The 13,417-nt window shown below is 40.1% G+C and overlaps 3 protein-coding genes across 6 annotated transcripts; all 3 read left to right on the top strand.

Annotated features, from left to right (window-relative positions):
- Positions 1–3,242: 3,242 nt before the first annotated feature.
- LOC309493815 (extracellular superoxide dismutase [Cu-Zn]-like) lies at positions 3,243–4,603 on the top strand. 2 transcript variants are annotated; one of them, XM_082163074.1, is made up of 2 exons: positions 3,243–3,392; positions 3,892–4,603. In XM_082163074.1, exon 2 carries the CDS (start codon positions 3,907–3,909, stop codon positions 4,555–4,557), a length of 651 nt encoding a protein of 216 aa, XP_082019200.1. In that variant the 5' UTR covers positions 3,243–3,392; positions 3,892–3,906; the 3' UTR covers positions 4,558–4,603. The 2 variants fall into 2 exon arrangements, with proteins under 2 accessions (XP_082019200.1, XP_082019201.1); XM_082163075.1 differs by having other exon boundaries at positions 3,262–3,387.
- Positions 4,604–6,643: 2,040 nt separating this feature from the next.
- LOC309480820 (extracellular superoxide dismutase [Cu-Zn]-like) lies at positions 6,644–8,000 on the top strand. Of its 2 annotated transcripts, none has more exons than XM_082145465.1 (2): positions 6,644–6,793; positions 7,289–8,000. In XM_082145465.1, exon 2 carries the CDS (start codon positions 7,304–7,306, stop codon positions 7,952–7,954), a length of 651 nt encoding a protein of 216 aa, XP_082001591.1. In that variant the 5' UTR covers positions 6,644–6,793; positions 7,289–7,303; the 3' UTR covers positions 7,955–8,000. The 2 variants fall into 2 exon arrangements, with proteins under 2 accessions (XP_082001591.1, XP_082001592.1); XM_082145466.1 differs by having other exon boundaries at positions 6,663–6,788.
- Positions 8,001–10,063: 2,063 nt separating this feature from the next.
- On the top strand, positions 10,064–11,397 carry LOC309482062 (extracellular superoxide dismutase [Cu-Zn]-like). Of its 2 annotated transcripts, none has more exons than XM_082147274.1 (2): positions 10,064–10,188; positions 10,686–11,397. In XM_082147274.1, the coding sequence occupies exon 2, from the start codon at positions 10,701–10,703 to the stop codon at positions 11,349–11,351; it is 651 nt and encodes a 216-aa protein (XP_082003400.1). In that variant the 5' UTR covers positions 10,064–10,188; positions 10,686–10,700; the 3' UTR covers positions 11,352–11,397. The 2 variants fall into 2 exon arrangements, with proteins under 2 accessions (XP_082003400.1, XP_082003401.1); XM_082147275.1 differs by having other exon boundaries at positions 10,067–10,183.
- Positions 11,398–13,417: the final 2,020 nt, after the last annotated feature.

The raw sequence follows: 13,417 nt of genomic DNA on the forward strand, positions 1-13,417 counted from the left end.
GTACTTAGCCCTATCGCCTAACGATTACAGCCCCATTGACTCCCTGTGCCGATGCATTGACGAAGTCAACAGTTGGATGTGTCAAAACTTTCTTCAATTAAACAAAGACAAAACTGAAGTTATTGCGTTTGGAAACAAAGATGAAGTTCTCAAAGTGAACGCATACCTTCACTCTAGGGGTAAAACAACTAAACATCAAGTCAGGAATCTTGGTGTGACACTAGAGTCAGACCTTAGTTTCAGTAGTCATGTCAAAGCAATAACTAAATCTGCATACTATCATCTGAAAAATATTGCAAGAATTAGATGCTTTGTTTCCAGACAAGACTTAGAGAAACTTGTGCATGCTTTCATCACCAGCAGGGTGGATTATTGTAATGGACTCCTCACTGGCCTTCCCAAAAAGACCATAAGACAGTTGCAGCTCATACAGAACGCTGCCGCCAGGATTCTGAGCAGAACCAGAAAATATGAACATATCACACCAGTCCTCAGGTCTTTACACTGGCTCCCAGTTAGATTTAGGATTGATTTCAAAGTATTATTACTGGTATATAAATCATTCAATGGCCTAGGACCTCAATACATTGCAGATATGCTCACTGAATATAAACCCAACAGATCACTCAGATCATTAGGATCATATCAGCTAGAAATACCAAGGGTTCACTCTAAGCATGGTGAGTCTGCTTTTAGCTATTATGCCAGCCACAGCTGGAACCAGCTTCCAGAAGAGATCAGATGTGCTCCTACAGTGGTCACATTCAAATCCAGACTCAAAACACTTCTGTTTAGCTGTGCATTTACTGAATGAGCACTGTGCCGCTGTTCGTCCGACTGTTTGTACTGTACTGTATTTTACTCTATTTTTCTAAACTGTTTTAATTATTCTTATTTCTTTTAATTATTTTAATTTCTCCTATGTCAGCAGGGCATTTAGCCCGAAACTGTAAATGCCCACTCAGAAGGTGATAATGTGAAAGTGATTAATGTGGGTTTGAAAGTAGAACAGTATTTAAATGACGATATTAAAGTTTTCGTCTGAGAAAGAATGTGAACGCAGTGCTAAAGTGCTAAAGAAAGTGAAAAGAACGTGTGAGTAAATGAGGGAGAAAAGAAAGTTAAAGGAAAGTTGATAGATGGAAGTCGTAAGAAGATTGAAGGTTAAAAGAAGGTTGAAAGATTTAAGTCTTAAGGGAATCCTTTGAAAGAAAGATCTATAATAAATATTCTTTTTTATTTTTTAAAAGTACTGTATTTTATTTTATTTTTCTAAACTGTTTTAATTATTCTTATTTCTTTTCATTATTTTAATTTCTTCTATGTAAAGCACTTTGAATTGCCATTGTGTATGAAATGTGCTATATAAATAAACTTGCCTTGCCTTGCCTTGCCTACTGTGCTCAATGGGTTAACACTTTAAGAGCATGACAATGGCCTTTAATTAAAGATACACTATTTCTTTAAATGATACAATGGTTTTGGTTGATGCAATATGACACTGGAGGGTGTGGCTACATCTCAAGGGAGGACACCCTTATTGTTGAAGGTAGACATAACCTCTGACATAAGATTTTATTTTCTAAATGATAAGGTTTCTCGCTAAATGTCAACAAATGGGTATATTATTCTGACAGTTTGTTACTACAGTTAACAGGGAATCAATGCAAAAAAAAAAAAGATTTTAAAATGTGTTTTGTTTCTTGTAAGGTGTTTAAAGCTACAATATGTAAGATTTTTGTAATAAAATAACCAAAAATCACTTGCAAAGTGTGATATATTTCCTGCAGTTGTGTACTTCCAGTATCCCAAAAGTTCCCAAAGATTTTTAATTTCAGAGAAATTCCAAATTAAAGCTGCAAGCAGCATTTATCGGGGTTCAAGCATTTAAGGCCTTCAAGCACAAATGCATAAAAAGACATTACGTTTTATTTGGCAACCATTTAACCACTGACATCATACATGGAAAAGACCATTTCCAGCCAATTTAACATAGGAAATATATGGTTTTCAAAGCTTTTTAACAGTTATAGCGCCACCTATGGTCCGATCTCCATAAAATTGTGCATGCTTGTTTACAATGTTATTTCACATATGCTCACCAATTTTCGTGAAGTTCTGAGTTTTCGTTTAGGATATATAGGCTTTCGAGTTAATTTTGCCACGCCCATTTTCTAAATGACCCTGTTATAGCCATCCAAATGCAAAAGTTCAACTTTTTGGGGGGATAATTATTGATCTAGAGAGTCCAGAGAATTTTCCTAGACTGGTTTGGTTGCGATCGGGCGAAAACGCCTAGGACTAGTTCGCAAAAGTAGGTTTTTGGCATAATCATGAATATTCAATGAACGGTTTGATTGACAGCAGTGGTTCTCGAGGCAAAGTTGTTCAGGATGAGGAGATCTATCAAATGATATGCATATTGTGTGGATGTGTGTAACACCACGTGATTACAGAGGGCGTAAACCTCGTTAGCGCCAACTAGTGGCCGATTTCTTTCAAAATTCTTGGAGACCTCTAGGACCATGAGTTGAACATGCCCACCGAGTCAAACTTCATTGGCCGATGGCGGCCATGCTTTTTGAGATACGCCAATGTCCTCATATACATACGTGGCACCTTGGACCAAGACACTGCATACCAATTTTCAAGTCAATCGGACTAACGGTCAGGTGGTCATAGCCCTTTTTAGGGTTTTTTCATGTTATAGCGCCAACTAGTGTTCAATCGGCGCGATTTTTTTTTTACTTTGACCAAATATTGAGCCCGTACATATGTGTACCGAATTTGGTGAAGCTATCTCATTTGCTTCTCGGGTTATAGCCATTTTAGTAAAAGTGGCTCCGCCCACAGCGTACGTTTTGGCCCCCCTTAGCGACCGTGAATGTAAATTTCAACTGTTTTTCGATAATTATTGATATTCAGTCTACAGAGAATCTTTCTGCACTGGTTTGGTTCCGGTCGGGCAAAAAACCTGGGACTAGTTCGCAGAAGTAGGTTTTGGACAAAATTCAAGATGGCAGAATTTTTGGGGGATAATCTTCCTGCCGGAATCGAAACCAGAAATATACGTTATGTCCGGCTTGAGCCAAGGATCACAGGGATATAAGACGCTCGAGTCTAGGACAAACTGAATAAACTGAGCGCTATACATAAACAGGCAAACAAAGGGAGCTAAATGAAACACAGGTGAACTTAATTAGTGACTAACAGACTATCATGGTTAACTTGTAGCTCAACATGAGTTCCTATAAGAGCAGCCAAAAGTGCAATTGCAAAGGAACCTTCTCTCAACCCCAGGTCAGGACTGCACACGGATTAAGCGTTGTAGTATTTTTGTGACTGCAATATTCAGGCTCCACACGGATTGAGGACAACTTTTCAGCTGTACGGTAATGCACCTTTGCTGTTTTAGGCTTGTTTTTTTTTCTCCATTCCATTTTCTCCATCAACTGACCTGATTTAGTACAACTAAAAAAAGTTAGTTTAAGCAAAAGTATAGATCTTGTCTTTTATCTTACCTGTCCTTTACCTGTGTGTGTGTGTGTGTGTGTGTATATATATCATAGGCACTTTGGCTTAATTTTTTTTTCACAAGGGTACATAGCATTTAAAAAATTATAGAGTTTTCCAGACCGCAACATGGTGTCGGCCCACATCTGGTACACATGGATTACACACGGCCCAGATGTGGGCCGGATCTGGGCCGACACTATGTTGCTGTCTGGGTTCTTGTATGGTTTTTCGTTGCAAACTAATCTGGTTGTGCTATTTTACCTAATGCAACTTCCATTCTCAAAGCTCCCTGCAACAAAGCTTTGACTTTTAATCAAAAATATTACATTCTTAAACCAAATGGCATGATTTCACTGAATCCACTCTCCATTGTAGGCTTTAAAGATCAACATGGAGAAAATCATCCTAATATTCCCTCTGATATTGCTGGTGCTGCATATACAAGGAGGAGAGTTCCACAAACCTCCAGTTTGTTTGCCTGAAGCTCCACAGCCGGAAGTCGTGGAGTTCGACAGCACAATCTATGCCACTTGTGAAGTAACTCCCAGCCCCAATTTGCCACGTAACCAGCCAAAGATCTTTGGGCAAATCCTCTTCAAGCAGGTCTTCCCCAATGGAGATTTAGAAGTGAAAATCAACCTCCGTGGTTTGCCTGCCATCGATCAAGAGCGTGCCATGCACATCCATCAGTATGGAGACCTCAGTCAAGGCTGCATCACTGTTGGTCCTCATTATAATCCAAACGGCGTTGACCACCCTCATCATCCTGGAGACCTGGGCAACTTTGCTTCCAAGAAAGGAGTTATAAGGCAGTTCCTGACGCTTCCAGACGCCAAGCTCTTTGGGCCTTATTCCATTCTGGGACGTGCGGTGGTGGTTCATGAGAAGGAGGATGATCTGGGAATGGGTTCAGATGAGGAGAGTAAACTCAGTGGGAATGCTGGAGAGATAATTGCTCTCGGTGTGATTGGTATTACTACTCCAAGTCTGTGGCAGAAGACTGAAGTGCCCCCCAAGAAAAGCTGTGGAGGAAGGAAGTGAGAGTCAAAGATGAGGGAGTCGGATATGGTGGAAGGGCAGATTCAAATAGGATAATCATGATTTTCTCTGTGTATTCTTTGTATGTGTCCTACATTAAAGTATATTTCATAACCTGAACATTCCCATGTTTTTTTTCTTGGTCTTTTCAGAGGCTTTTTGGCCGTAGCTTCCAATAGTAAATGCACTCTTAAATAAATGTAGGGTGAATGCAGGCAAAGTGTGCCGTTTAGTTTGATTTACTGTGCTCAATGGGTTAACACTTTAAGAGCATGACAATGGCCTTTAATTAAAGATACACTATTTCTTTAAATGATACAATGGTTTTGGTTGATGCAATATGACACTGGAGGGTGTGGCTACATCTCAAGGGAGGACACCCTTATTGTTGAAGGTAGACATAACCTCTGACATAAGATTTTATTTTCTAAATGATAAGGTTTCTCGCTAAATGTCAACAAATGGGTATATTATTCTGACAGTTTGTTACTACAGTTAACAGGGAATCAAAATGCAAAAAAAAAAAAGATTTTAAAATGTGTTTTGTTTCTTGTAAGGTGTTTAAAGCTACAATATGTAAGATTTTTGTAATAAAATAACCAAAAATCACTTGCAAAGTGTGATATATTTCCTGCAGTTGTGTACTTCCAGTATCCCAAAAGTTCCCAAAGATTTTTAATTTCAGAGAAATTCCAAATTAAAGCTGCAAGCAGCATTTATCGGGGTTCTAGCATTTAAGGCCTTCAAGCACAAATGCATAAAAAGACATTACGTTTTATTTGGCAACCATTTAACCACTGACATCATACATGGAAAAGACCATTTCCAGCCAATTTAACATAGGAAATATATGGTTTTCAAAGCTTTTTAACAGTTATAGCGCCACCTATGGTCCGATCTCCATAAAATTGTGCATGCTTGTTTACAATGTTATTTCACATATGCTCACCAATTTTCGTGAAGTTCTGAGTTTTCGTTTAGGATATATAGGCTTTCGAGTTAATTTTGCCACGCCCATTTTCTAAATGACCCTGTTATAGCCATCCAAATGCAAAAGTTCAACTTTTTGGGGGGATAATTATTGATCTAGAGAGTCCAGAGAATTTTCCTAGACTGGTTTGGTTGCGATCGGGCGAAAACGCCTAGGACTAGTTCGCAAAAGTAGGTTTTTGGCATAATCATGAATATTCAATGAACGGTTTGATTGACAGCAGTGTTTCTCGAGGCAAAGTTGTTCAGGATGAGGAGATCTATCAAATGATATGCATATTGTGTGGATGTGTGTAACACCACGTGATTACAGAGGGCGTAAACCTCGTTAGCGCCAACTAGTGGCCGATTTCTTTCAAAATTCTTGGAGACCTCTAGGACCATGAGTTGAACATGCCCACCGAGTCAAACTTCATTGGCCGATGGCGGCCATGCTTTTTGAGATACGCCAATGTCCTCATATACATACGTGGCACCTTGGACCAAGACACTGCATACCAATTTTCAAGTCAATCGGACTAACGGTCAGGTGGTCATAGCCCTTTTTAGGGTTTTTTCATGTTATAGCGCCAACTAGTGTTCAATCGGCGCGATTTTTTTTTTACTTTGACCAAATATTGAGCCCGTACATATGTGTACCGAATTTGGTGAAGCTATCTCATTTGCTTCTCGGGTTATAGCCATTTTAGTAAAAGTGGCTCCGCCCACAGCGTACGTTTTGGCCCCCCTTAGTGACCGTGAATGTAAATTTCAACTGTTTTTCGATAATTATTGATATTCAGTCTACAGAGAATCTTTCTGCACTGGTTTGGTTCCGGTCGGGCAAAAAACCTGGGACTAGTTCGCAGAAGTAGGTTTTGGACAAAATTCAAGATGGCAGAATTTTTGGGGGATAATCTTCCTGCCGGAATCGAAACCAGAAATATACGTTATGTCCGGCTTGAGCCAAGGATCACAGGGATATAAGACGCTCGAGTCTAGGACAAACTGAATAAACTGAGCGCTATACATAAACAGGCAAACAAAGGGAGCTAAATGAAACACAGGTGAACTTAATTAGTGACTAACAGACTATCATGGTTAACTTGTAGCTCAACATGAGTTCCTATAAGAGCAGCCAAAAGTGCAATTGCAAAGGAACCTTCTCTCAACCCCAGGTCAGGACTGCACACGGATTAAGCGTTGTAGTATTTTTGTGACTGCAATATTCAGGCTCCACACGGATTGAGGACAACTTTTCAGCTGTACGGTAATGCACCTTTGCTGTTTTAGGCTTGTTTTTTTTTCTCCATTCCATTTTCTCCATCAACTGACCTGATTTAGTACAACTAAAAAAAGTTAGTTTAAGCAAAAGTATAGATCTTGTCTTTTATCTTACCTGTCCTTTACCTGTGTGTGTGTGTGTGTGTATATATATCATAGGCACTTTGGCTTAATTTTTTTTTCACAAGGGTACATAGCATTTAAAAAATTATAGAGTTTTCCAGACCGCAACATGGTGTCGGCCCACATCTGGTACACATGGATTACACACGGCCCAGATGTGGGCCGGATCTGGGCCGACACTATGTTGCTGTCTGGGTTCTTGTATGGTTTTTCGTTGCAAACTAATCTGGTTGTGCTATTTTACCTAATGCAACTTCCATTCTCAAAGCTCCCTGCAACAAAGCTTTGACTTTTTATCAAAAATATTACATTCTTAAACCAAATGGCATGATTTCACTGAATCCACTCTCCATTGTAGGCTTTAAAGATCAACATGGAGAAAATCATCCTAATATTCCCTCTGATATTGCTGGTGCTGCATATACAAGGAGGAGAGTTCCACAAACCTCCAGTTTGTTTGCCTGAAGCTCCACAGCCGGAAGTCGTGGAGTTCGACAGCACAATCTATGCCACTTGTGAAGTAACTCCCAGCCCCAATTTGCCACGTAACCAGCCAAAGATCTTTGGGCAAATCCTCTTCAAGCAGGTCTTCCCCAATGGAGATTTAGAAGTGAAAATCAACCTCCGTGGTTTGCCTGCCATCGATCAAGAGCGTGCCATGCACATCCATCAGTATGGAGACCTCAGTCAAGGCTGCATCACTGTTGGTCCTCATTATAATCCAAACGGCGTTGACCACCCTCATCATCCTGGAGACCTGGGCAACTTTGCTTCCAAGAAAGGAGTTATAAGGCAGTTCCTGACGCTTCCAGACGCCAAGCTCTTTGGGCCTTATTCCATTCTGGGACGTGCGGTGGTGGTTCATGAGAAGGAGGATGATCTGGGAATGGGTTCAGATGAGGAGAGTAAACTCAGTGGGAATGCTGGAGAGATAATTGCTCTCGGTGTGATTGGTATTACTACTCCAAGTCTGTGGCAGAAGACTGAAGTGCCCCCCAAGAAAAGCTGTGGAGGAAGGAAGTGAGAGTCAAAGATGAGGGAGTCGGATATGGTGGAAGGGCAGATTCAAATAGGATAATCATGATTTTCTCTGTGTATTCTTTGTATGTGTCCTACATTAAAGTATATTTCATAACCTGAACATTCCCATGTTTTTTTTCTTGGTCTTTTCAGAGGCTTTTTGGCCGTAGCTTCCAATAGTAAATGCACTCTTAAATAAATGTAGGGTGAATGCAGGCAAAGTGTGCCGTTTAGTTTGATTTACTGTGCTCAATGGGTTAACACTTTAAGAGCATGACAATGGCCTTTAATTAAAGATACACTATTTCTTTAAATGATACAATGGTTTTGGTTGATGCAATATGACACTGGAGGGTGTGGCTACATCTCAAGGGAGGACACCCTTATTGTTGAAGGTAGACATAACCTCTGACATAAGATTTTATTTTCTAAATGATAAGGTTTCTCGCTAAATGTCAACAAATGGGTATATTATTCTGACAGTTTGTTACTACAGTTAACAGGGAATCAATGCAAAAAAAAAAAAGATTTTAAAATGTGTTTTGTTTCTTGTAAGGTGTTTAAAGCTACAATATGTAAGATTTTTGTAATAAAATAACCAAAAATCACTTGCAAAGTGTGATATATTTCCTGCAGTTGTGTACTTCCAGTATCCCAAAAGTTCCCAAAGATTTTTAATTTCAGAGAAATTCCAAATTAAAGCTGCAAGCAGCATTTATCGGGGTTCAAGCATTTAAGGCCTTCAAGCACAAATGCATAAAAAGACATTACGTTTTATTTGGCAACCATTTAACCACTGACATCATACATGGAAAAGACCATTTCCAGCCAATTTAACATAGGAAATATATGGTTTTCAAAGCTTTTTAACAGTTATAGCGCCACCTATGGTCCGATCTCCATAAAATTGTGCATGCTTGTTTACAATGTTATTTCACATATGCTCACCAATTTTCGTGAAGTTCTGAGTTTTCGTTTAGGATATATAGGCTTTCGAGTTAATTTTGCCACGCCCATTTTCTAAATGACCCTGTTATAGCCATCCAAATGCAAAAGTTCAACTTTTTGGGGGGATAATTATTGATCTAGAGAGTCCAGAGAATTTTCCTAGACTGGTTTGGTTGCGATCGGGCGAAAACGCCTAGGACTAGTTCGCAAAAGTAGGTTTTTGGCATAATCATGAATATTCAATGAACGGTTTGATTGACAGCAGTGGTTCTCGAGGCAAAGTTGTTCAGGATGAGGAGATCTATCAAATGATATGCATATTGTGTGGATGTGTGTAACACCACGTGATTACAGAGGGCGTAAACCTCGTTAGCGCCAACTAGTGGCCGATTTCTTTCAAAATTCTTGGAGACCTCTAGGACCATGAGTTGAACATGCCCACCGAGTCAAACTTCATTGGCCGATGGCGGCCATGCTTTTTGAGATACGCCAATGTCCTCATATACATACGTGGCACCTTGGACCAAGACACTGCATACCAATTTTCAAGTCAATCGGACTAACGGTCAGGTGGTCATAGCCCTTTTTAGGGTTTTTTCATGTTATAGCGCCAACTAGTGTTCAATCGGCGCGATTTTTTTTTTACTTTGACCAAATATTGAGCCCGTACATATGTGTACCGAATTTGGTGAAGCTATCTCATTTGCTTCTCGGGTTATAGCCATTTTAGTAAAAGTGGCTCCGCCCACAGCGTACGTTTTGGCCCCCCTTAGCGACCGTGAATGTAAATTTCAACTGTTTTTCGATAATTATTGATATTCAGTCTACAGAGAATCTTTCTGCACTGGTTTGGTTCCGGTCGGGCAAAAAACCTGGGACTAGTTCGCAGAAGTAGGTTTTGGACAAAATTCAAGATGGCAGAATTTTTGGGGGATAATCTTCCTGCCGGAATCGAAACCAGAAATATACGTTATGTCCGGCTTGAGCCAAGGATCACAGGGATATAAGACGCTCGAGTCTAGGACAAACTGAATAAACTGAGCGCTATACATAAACAGGCAAACAAAGGGAGCTAAATGAAACACAGGTGAACTTAATTAGTGACTAACAGACTATCATGGTTAACTTGTAGCTCAACATGAGTTCCTATAAGAGCAGCCAAAAGTGCAATTGCAAAGGAACCTTCTCTCAACCCCAGGTCAGGACTGCACACGGATTAAGCGTTGTAGTATTTTTGTGACTGCAATATTCAGGCTCCACACGGATTGAGGACAACTTTTCAGCTGTACGGTAATGCACCTTTGCTGTTTTAGGCTTGTTTTTTTTTCTCCATTCCATTTTCTCCATCAACTGACCTGATTTAGTACAACTAAAAAAAGTTAGTTTAAGCAAAAGTATAGATCTTGTCTTTTATCTTACCTGTCCTTTACCTGTGTGTGTGTGTGTGTGTGTATATATATCATAGGCACTTTGGCTTAATTTTTTTTTCACAAGGGTACATAGCATTTAAAAAATTATAGAGTTTTCCAGACCGCAACATGGTGTCGGCCCACATCTGGTACACATGGATTACACACGGCCCAGATGTGGGCCGGATCTGGGCCGACACTATGTTGCTGTCTGGGTTCTTGTATGGTTTTTCGTTGCAAACTAATCTGGTTGTGCTATTTTACCTAATGCAACTTCCATTCTCAAAGCTCCCTGCAACAAAGCTTTGACTTTTAATCAAAAATATTACATTCTTAAACCAAATGGCATGATTTCACTGAATCCACTCTCCATTGTAGGCTTTAAAGATCAACATGGAGAAAATCATCCTAATATTCCCTCTGATATTGCTGGTGCTGCATATACAAGGAGGAGAGTTCCACAAACCTCCAGTTTATTTGCCTGAAGCTCCACAGCCGGAAGTCGTGGAGTTCGACAGCACAATCTATGCCACTTGTGAAGTAACTCCCAGCCCCAATTTGCCACGTAACCAGCCAAAGATCTTTGGGCAAATCCTCTTCAAGCAGGTCTTCCCCAATGGAGATTTAGAAGTGAAAATCAACCTCCGTGGTTTGCCTGCCATCGATCAAGAGCGTGCCATGCACATCCATCAGTATGGAGACCTCAGTCAAGGCTGCATCACTGTTGGTCCTCATTATAATCCAAACGGCGTTGACCACCCTCATCATCCTGGAGACCTGGGCAACTTTGCTTCCAAGAAAGGAGTTATAAGGCAGTTCCTGACGCTTCCAGACGCCAAGCTCTTTGGGCCTTATTCCATTCTGGGACGTGCGGTGGTGGTTCATGAGAAGGAGGATGATCTGGGAATGGGTTCAGATGAGGAGAGTAAACTCAGTGGGAATGCTGGAGAGATAATTGCTCTCGGTGTGATTGGTATTACTACTCCAAGTCTGTGGCAGAAGACTGAAGTGCCCCCCAAGAAAAGCTGTGGAGGAAGGAAGTGAGAGTCAAAGATGAGGGAGTCGGATATGGTGGAAGGGCAGATTCAAATAGGATAATCATGATTTTCTCTGTGTATTCTTTGTATGTGTCCTACATTAAAGTATATTTCATAACCTGAACATTCCCATGTTTTTTTTCTTGGTCTTTTCAGAGGCTTTTTGGCCGTAGCTTCCAATAGTAAATGCACTCTTAAATAAATGTAGGGTGAATGCAGGCAAAGTGTGCCGTTTAGTTTGATTTACTGTGCTCAATGGGTTAACACTTTAAGAGCATGACAATGGCCTTTAATTAAAGATACACTATTTCTTTAAATGATACAATGGTTTTGGTTGATGCAATATGACACTGGAGGGTGTGGCTACATCTCAAGGGAGGACACCCTTATTGTTGAAGGTAGACATAACCTCTGACATAAGATTTTATTTTCTAAATGATAAGGTTTCTCGCTAAATGTCAACAAATGGGTATATTATTCTGACAGTTTGTTACTACAGTTAACAGGGAATCAAAATGCAAAAAAAAAAAAGATTTTAAAATGTGTTTTGTTTCTTGTAAGGTGTTTAAAGCTACAATATGTAAGATTTTTGTAATAAAATAACCAAAAATCACTTGCAAAGTGTGATATATTTCCTGCAGTTGTGTACTTCCAGTATCCCAAAAGTTCCCAAAGATTTTTAATTTCAGAGAAATTCCAAATTAAAGCTGCAAGCAGCATTTATCGGGGTTCAAGCATTTAAGGCCTTCAAGCACAAATGCATAAAAAGACATTACGTTTTATTTGGCAACCATTTAACCACTGACATCATACATGGAAAAGACCATTTCCAGCCAATTTAACATAGGAAATATATGGTTTTCAAAGCTTTTTAACAGTTATAGCGCCACCTATGGTCCGATCTCCATAAAATTGTGCATGCTTGTTTACAATGTTATTTCACATATGCTCACCAATTTTCGTGAAGTTCTGAGTTTTCGTTTAGGATATATAGGCTTTCGAGTTAATTTTGCCACGCCCATTTTCTAAATGACCCTGTTATAGCCATCCAAATGCAAAAGTTCAACTTTTTGGGGGGATAATTATTGATCTAGAGAGTCCAGAGAATTTTCCTAGACTGGTTTGGTTGCGATCGGGCGAAAACGCCTAGGACTAGTTCGCAAAAGTAGGTTTTTGGCATAATCATGAATATTCAATGAACGGTTTGATTGACAGCAGTGTTTCTCGAGGCAAAGTTGTTCAGGATGAGGAGATCTATCAAATGATATGCATATTGTGTGGATGTGTGTAACACCACGTGATTACAGAGGGCGTAAACCTCGTTAGCGCCAACTAGTGGCCGATTTCTTTCAAAATTCTTGGAGACCTCTAGGACCATGAGTTGAACATGCCCACCGAGTCAAACTTCATTGGCCGATGGCGGCCATGCTTTTTGAGATACGCCAATGTCCTCATATACATACGTGGCACCTTGGACCAAGACACTGCATACCAATTTTCAAGTCAATCGGACTAACGGTCAGGTGGTCATAGCCCTTTTTAGGGTTTTTTCATGTTATAGCGCCAACTAGTGTTCAATCGGCGCGATTTTTTTTTTACTTTGACCAAATATTGAGCCCGTACATATGTGTACCGAATTTGGTGAAGCTATCTCATTTGCTTCTCGGGTTATAGCCATTTTAGTAAAAGTGGCTCCGCCCACAGCGTACGTTTTGGCCCCCCTTAGTGACCGTGAATGTAAATTTCAACTGTTTTTCGATAATTATTGATATTCAGTCTACAGAGAATCTTTCTGCACTGGTTTGGTTCCGGTCGGGCAAAAAACCTGGGACTAGTTCGCAGAAGTAGGTTTTGGACAAAATTCAAGATGGCAGAATTTTTGGGGGATAATCTTCCTGCCGGAATCGAAACCAGAAATATACGTTATGTCCGGCTTGAGCCAAGGATCACAGGGATATAAGACGCTCGAGTCTAGGACAAACTGAATAAACTGAGCGCTATACATAAACAGGCAAACAAAGGGAGCTAAATGAAACACAGGTGAACTTAATTAGTGACTAACAGACTATCATG

This window comes from Leuciscus leuciscus (genome assembly GCF_965113295.1).
Source record: "Leuciscus leuciscus genome assembly, chromosome: 1".
In the NCBI taxonomy this organism is placed as follows: Eukaryota; Metazoa; Chordata; class Actinopteri; order Cypriniformes; family Leuciscidae; genus Leuciscus; species Leuciscus leuciscus.

Bases quoted from the DNA above. Each gene is read 5' to 3' on its own strand.
- LOC309493815 (XM_082163074.1), top strand. From the start codon at position 3,907: ATGGAGAAAATCATCCTAATATTCCCTCTGATATTGCTGGTGCTGCAT.
- LOC309480820 (XM_082145465.1), top strand. From the start codon at position 7,304: ATGGAGAAAATCATCCTAATATTCCCTCTGATATTGCTGGTGCTGCAT.
- LOC309482062 (XM_082147274.1), top strand. From the start codon at position 10,701: ATGGAGAAAATCATCCTAATATTCCCTCTGATATTGCTGGTGCTGCAT.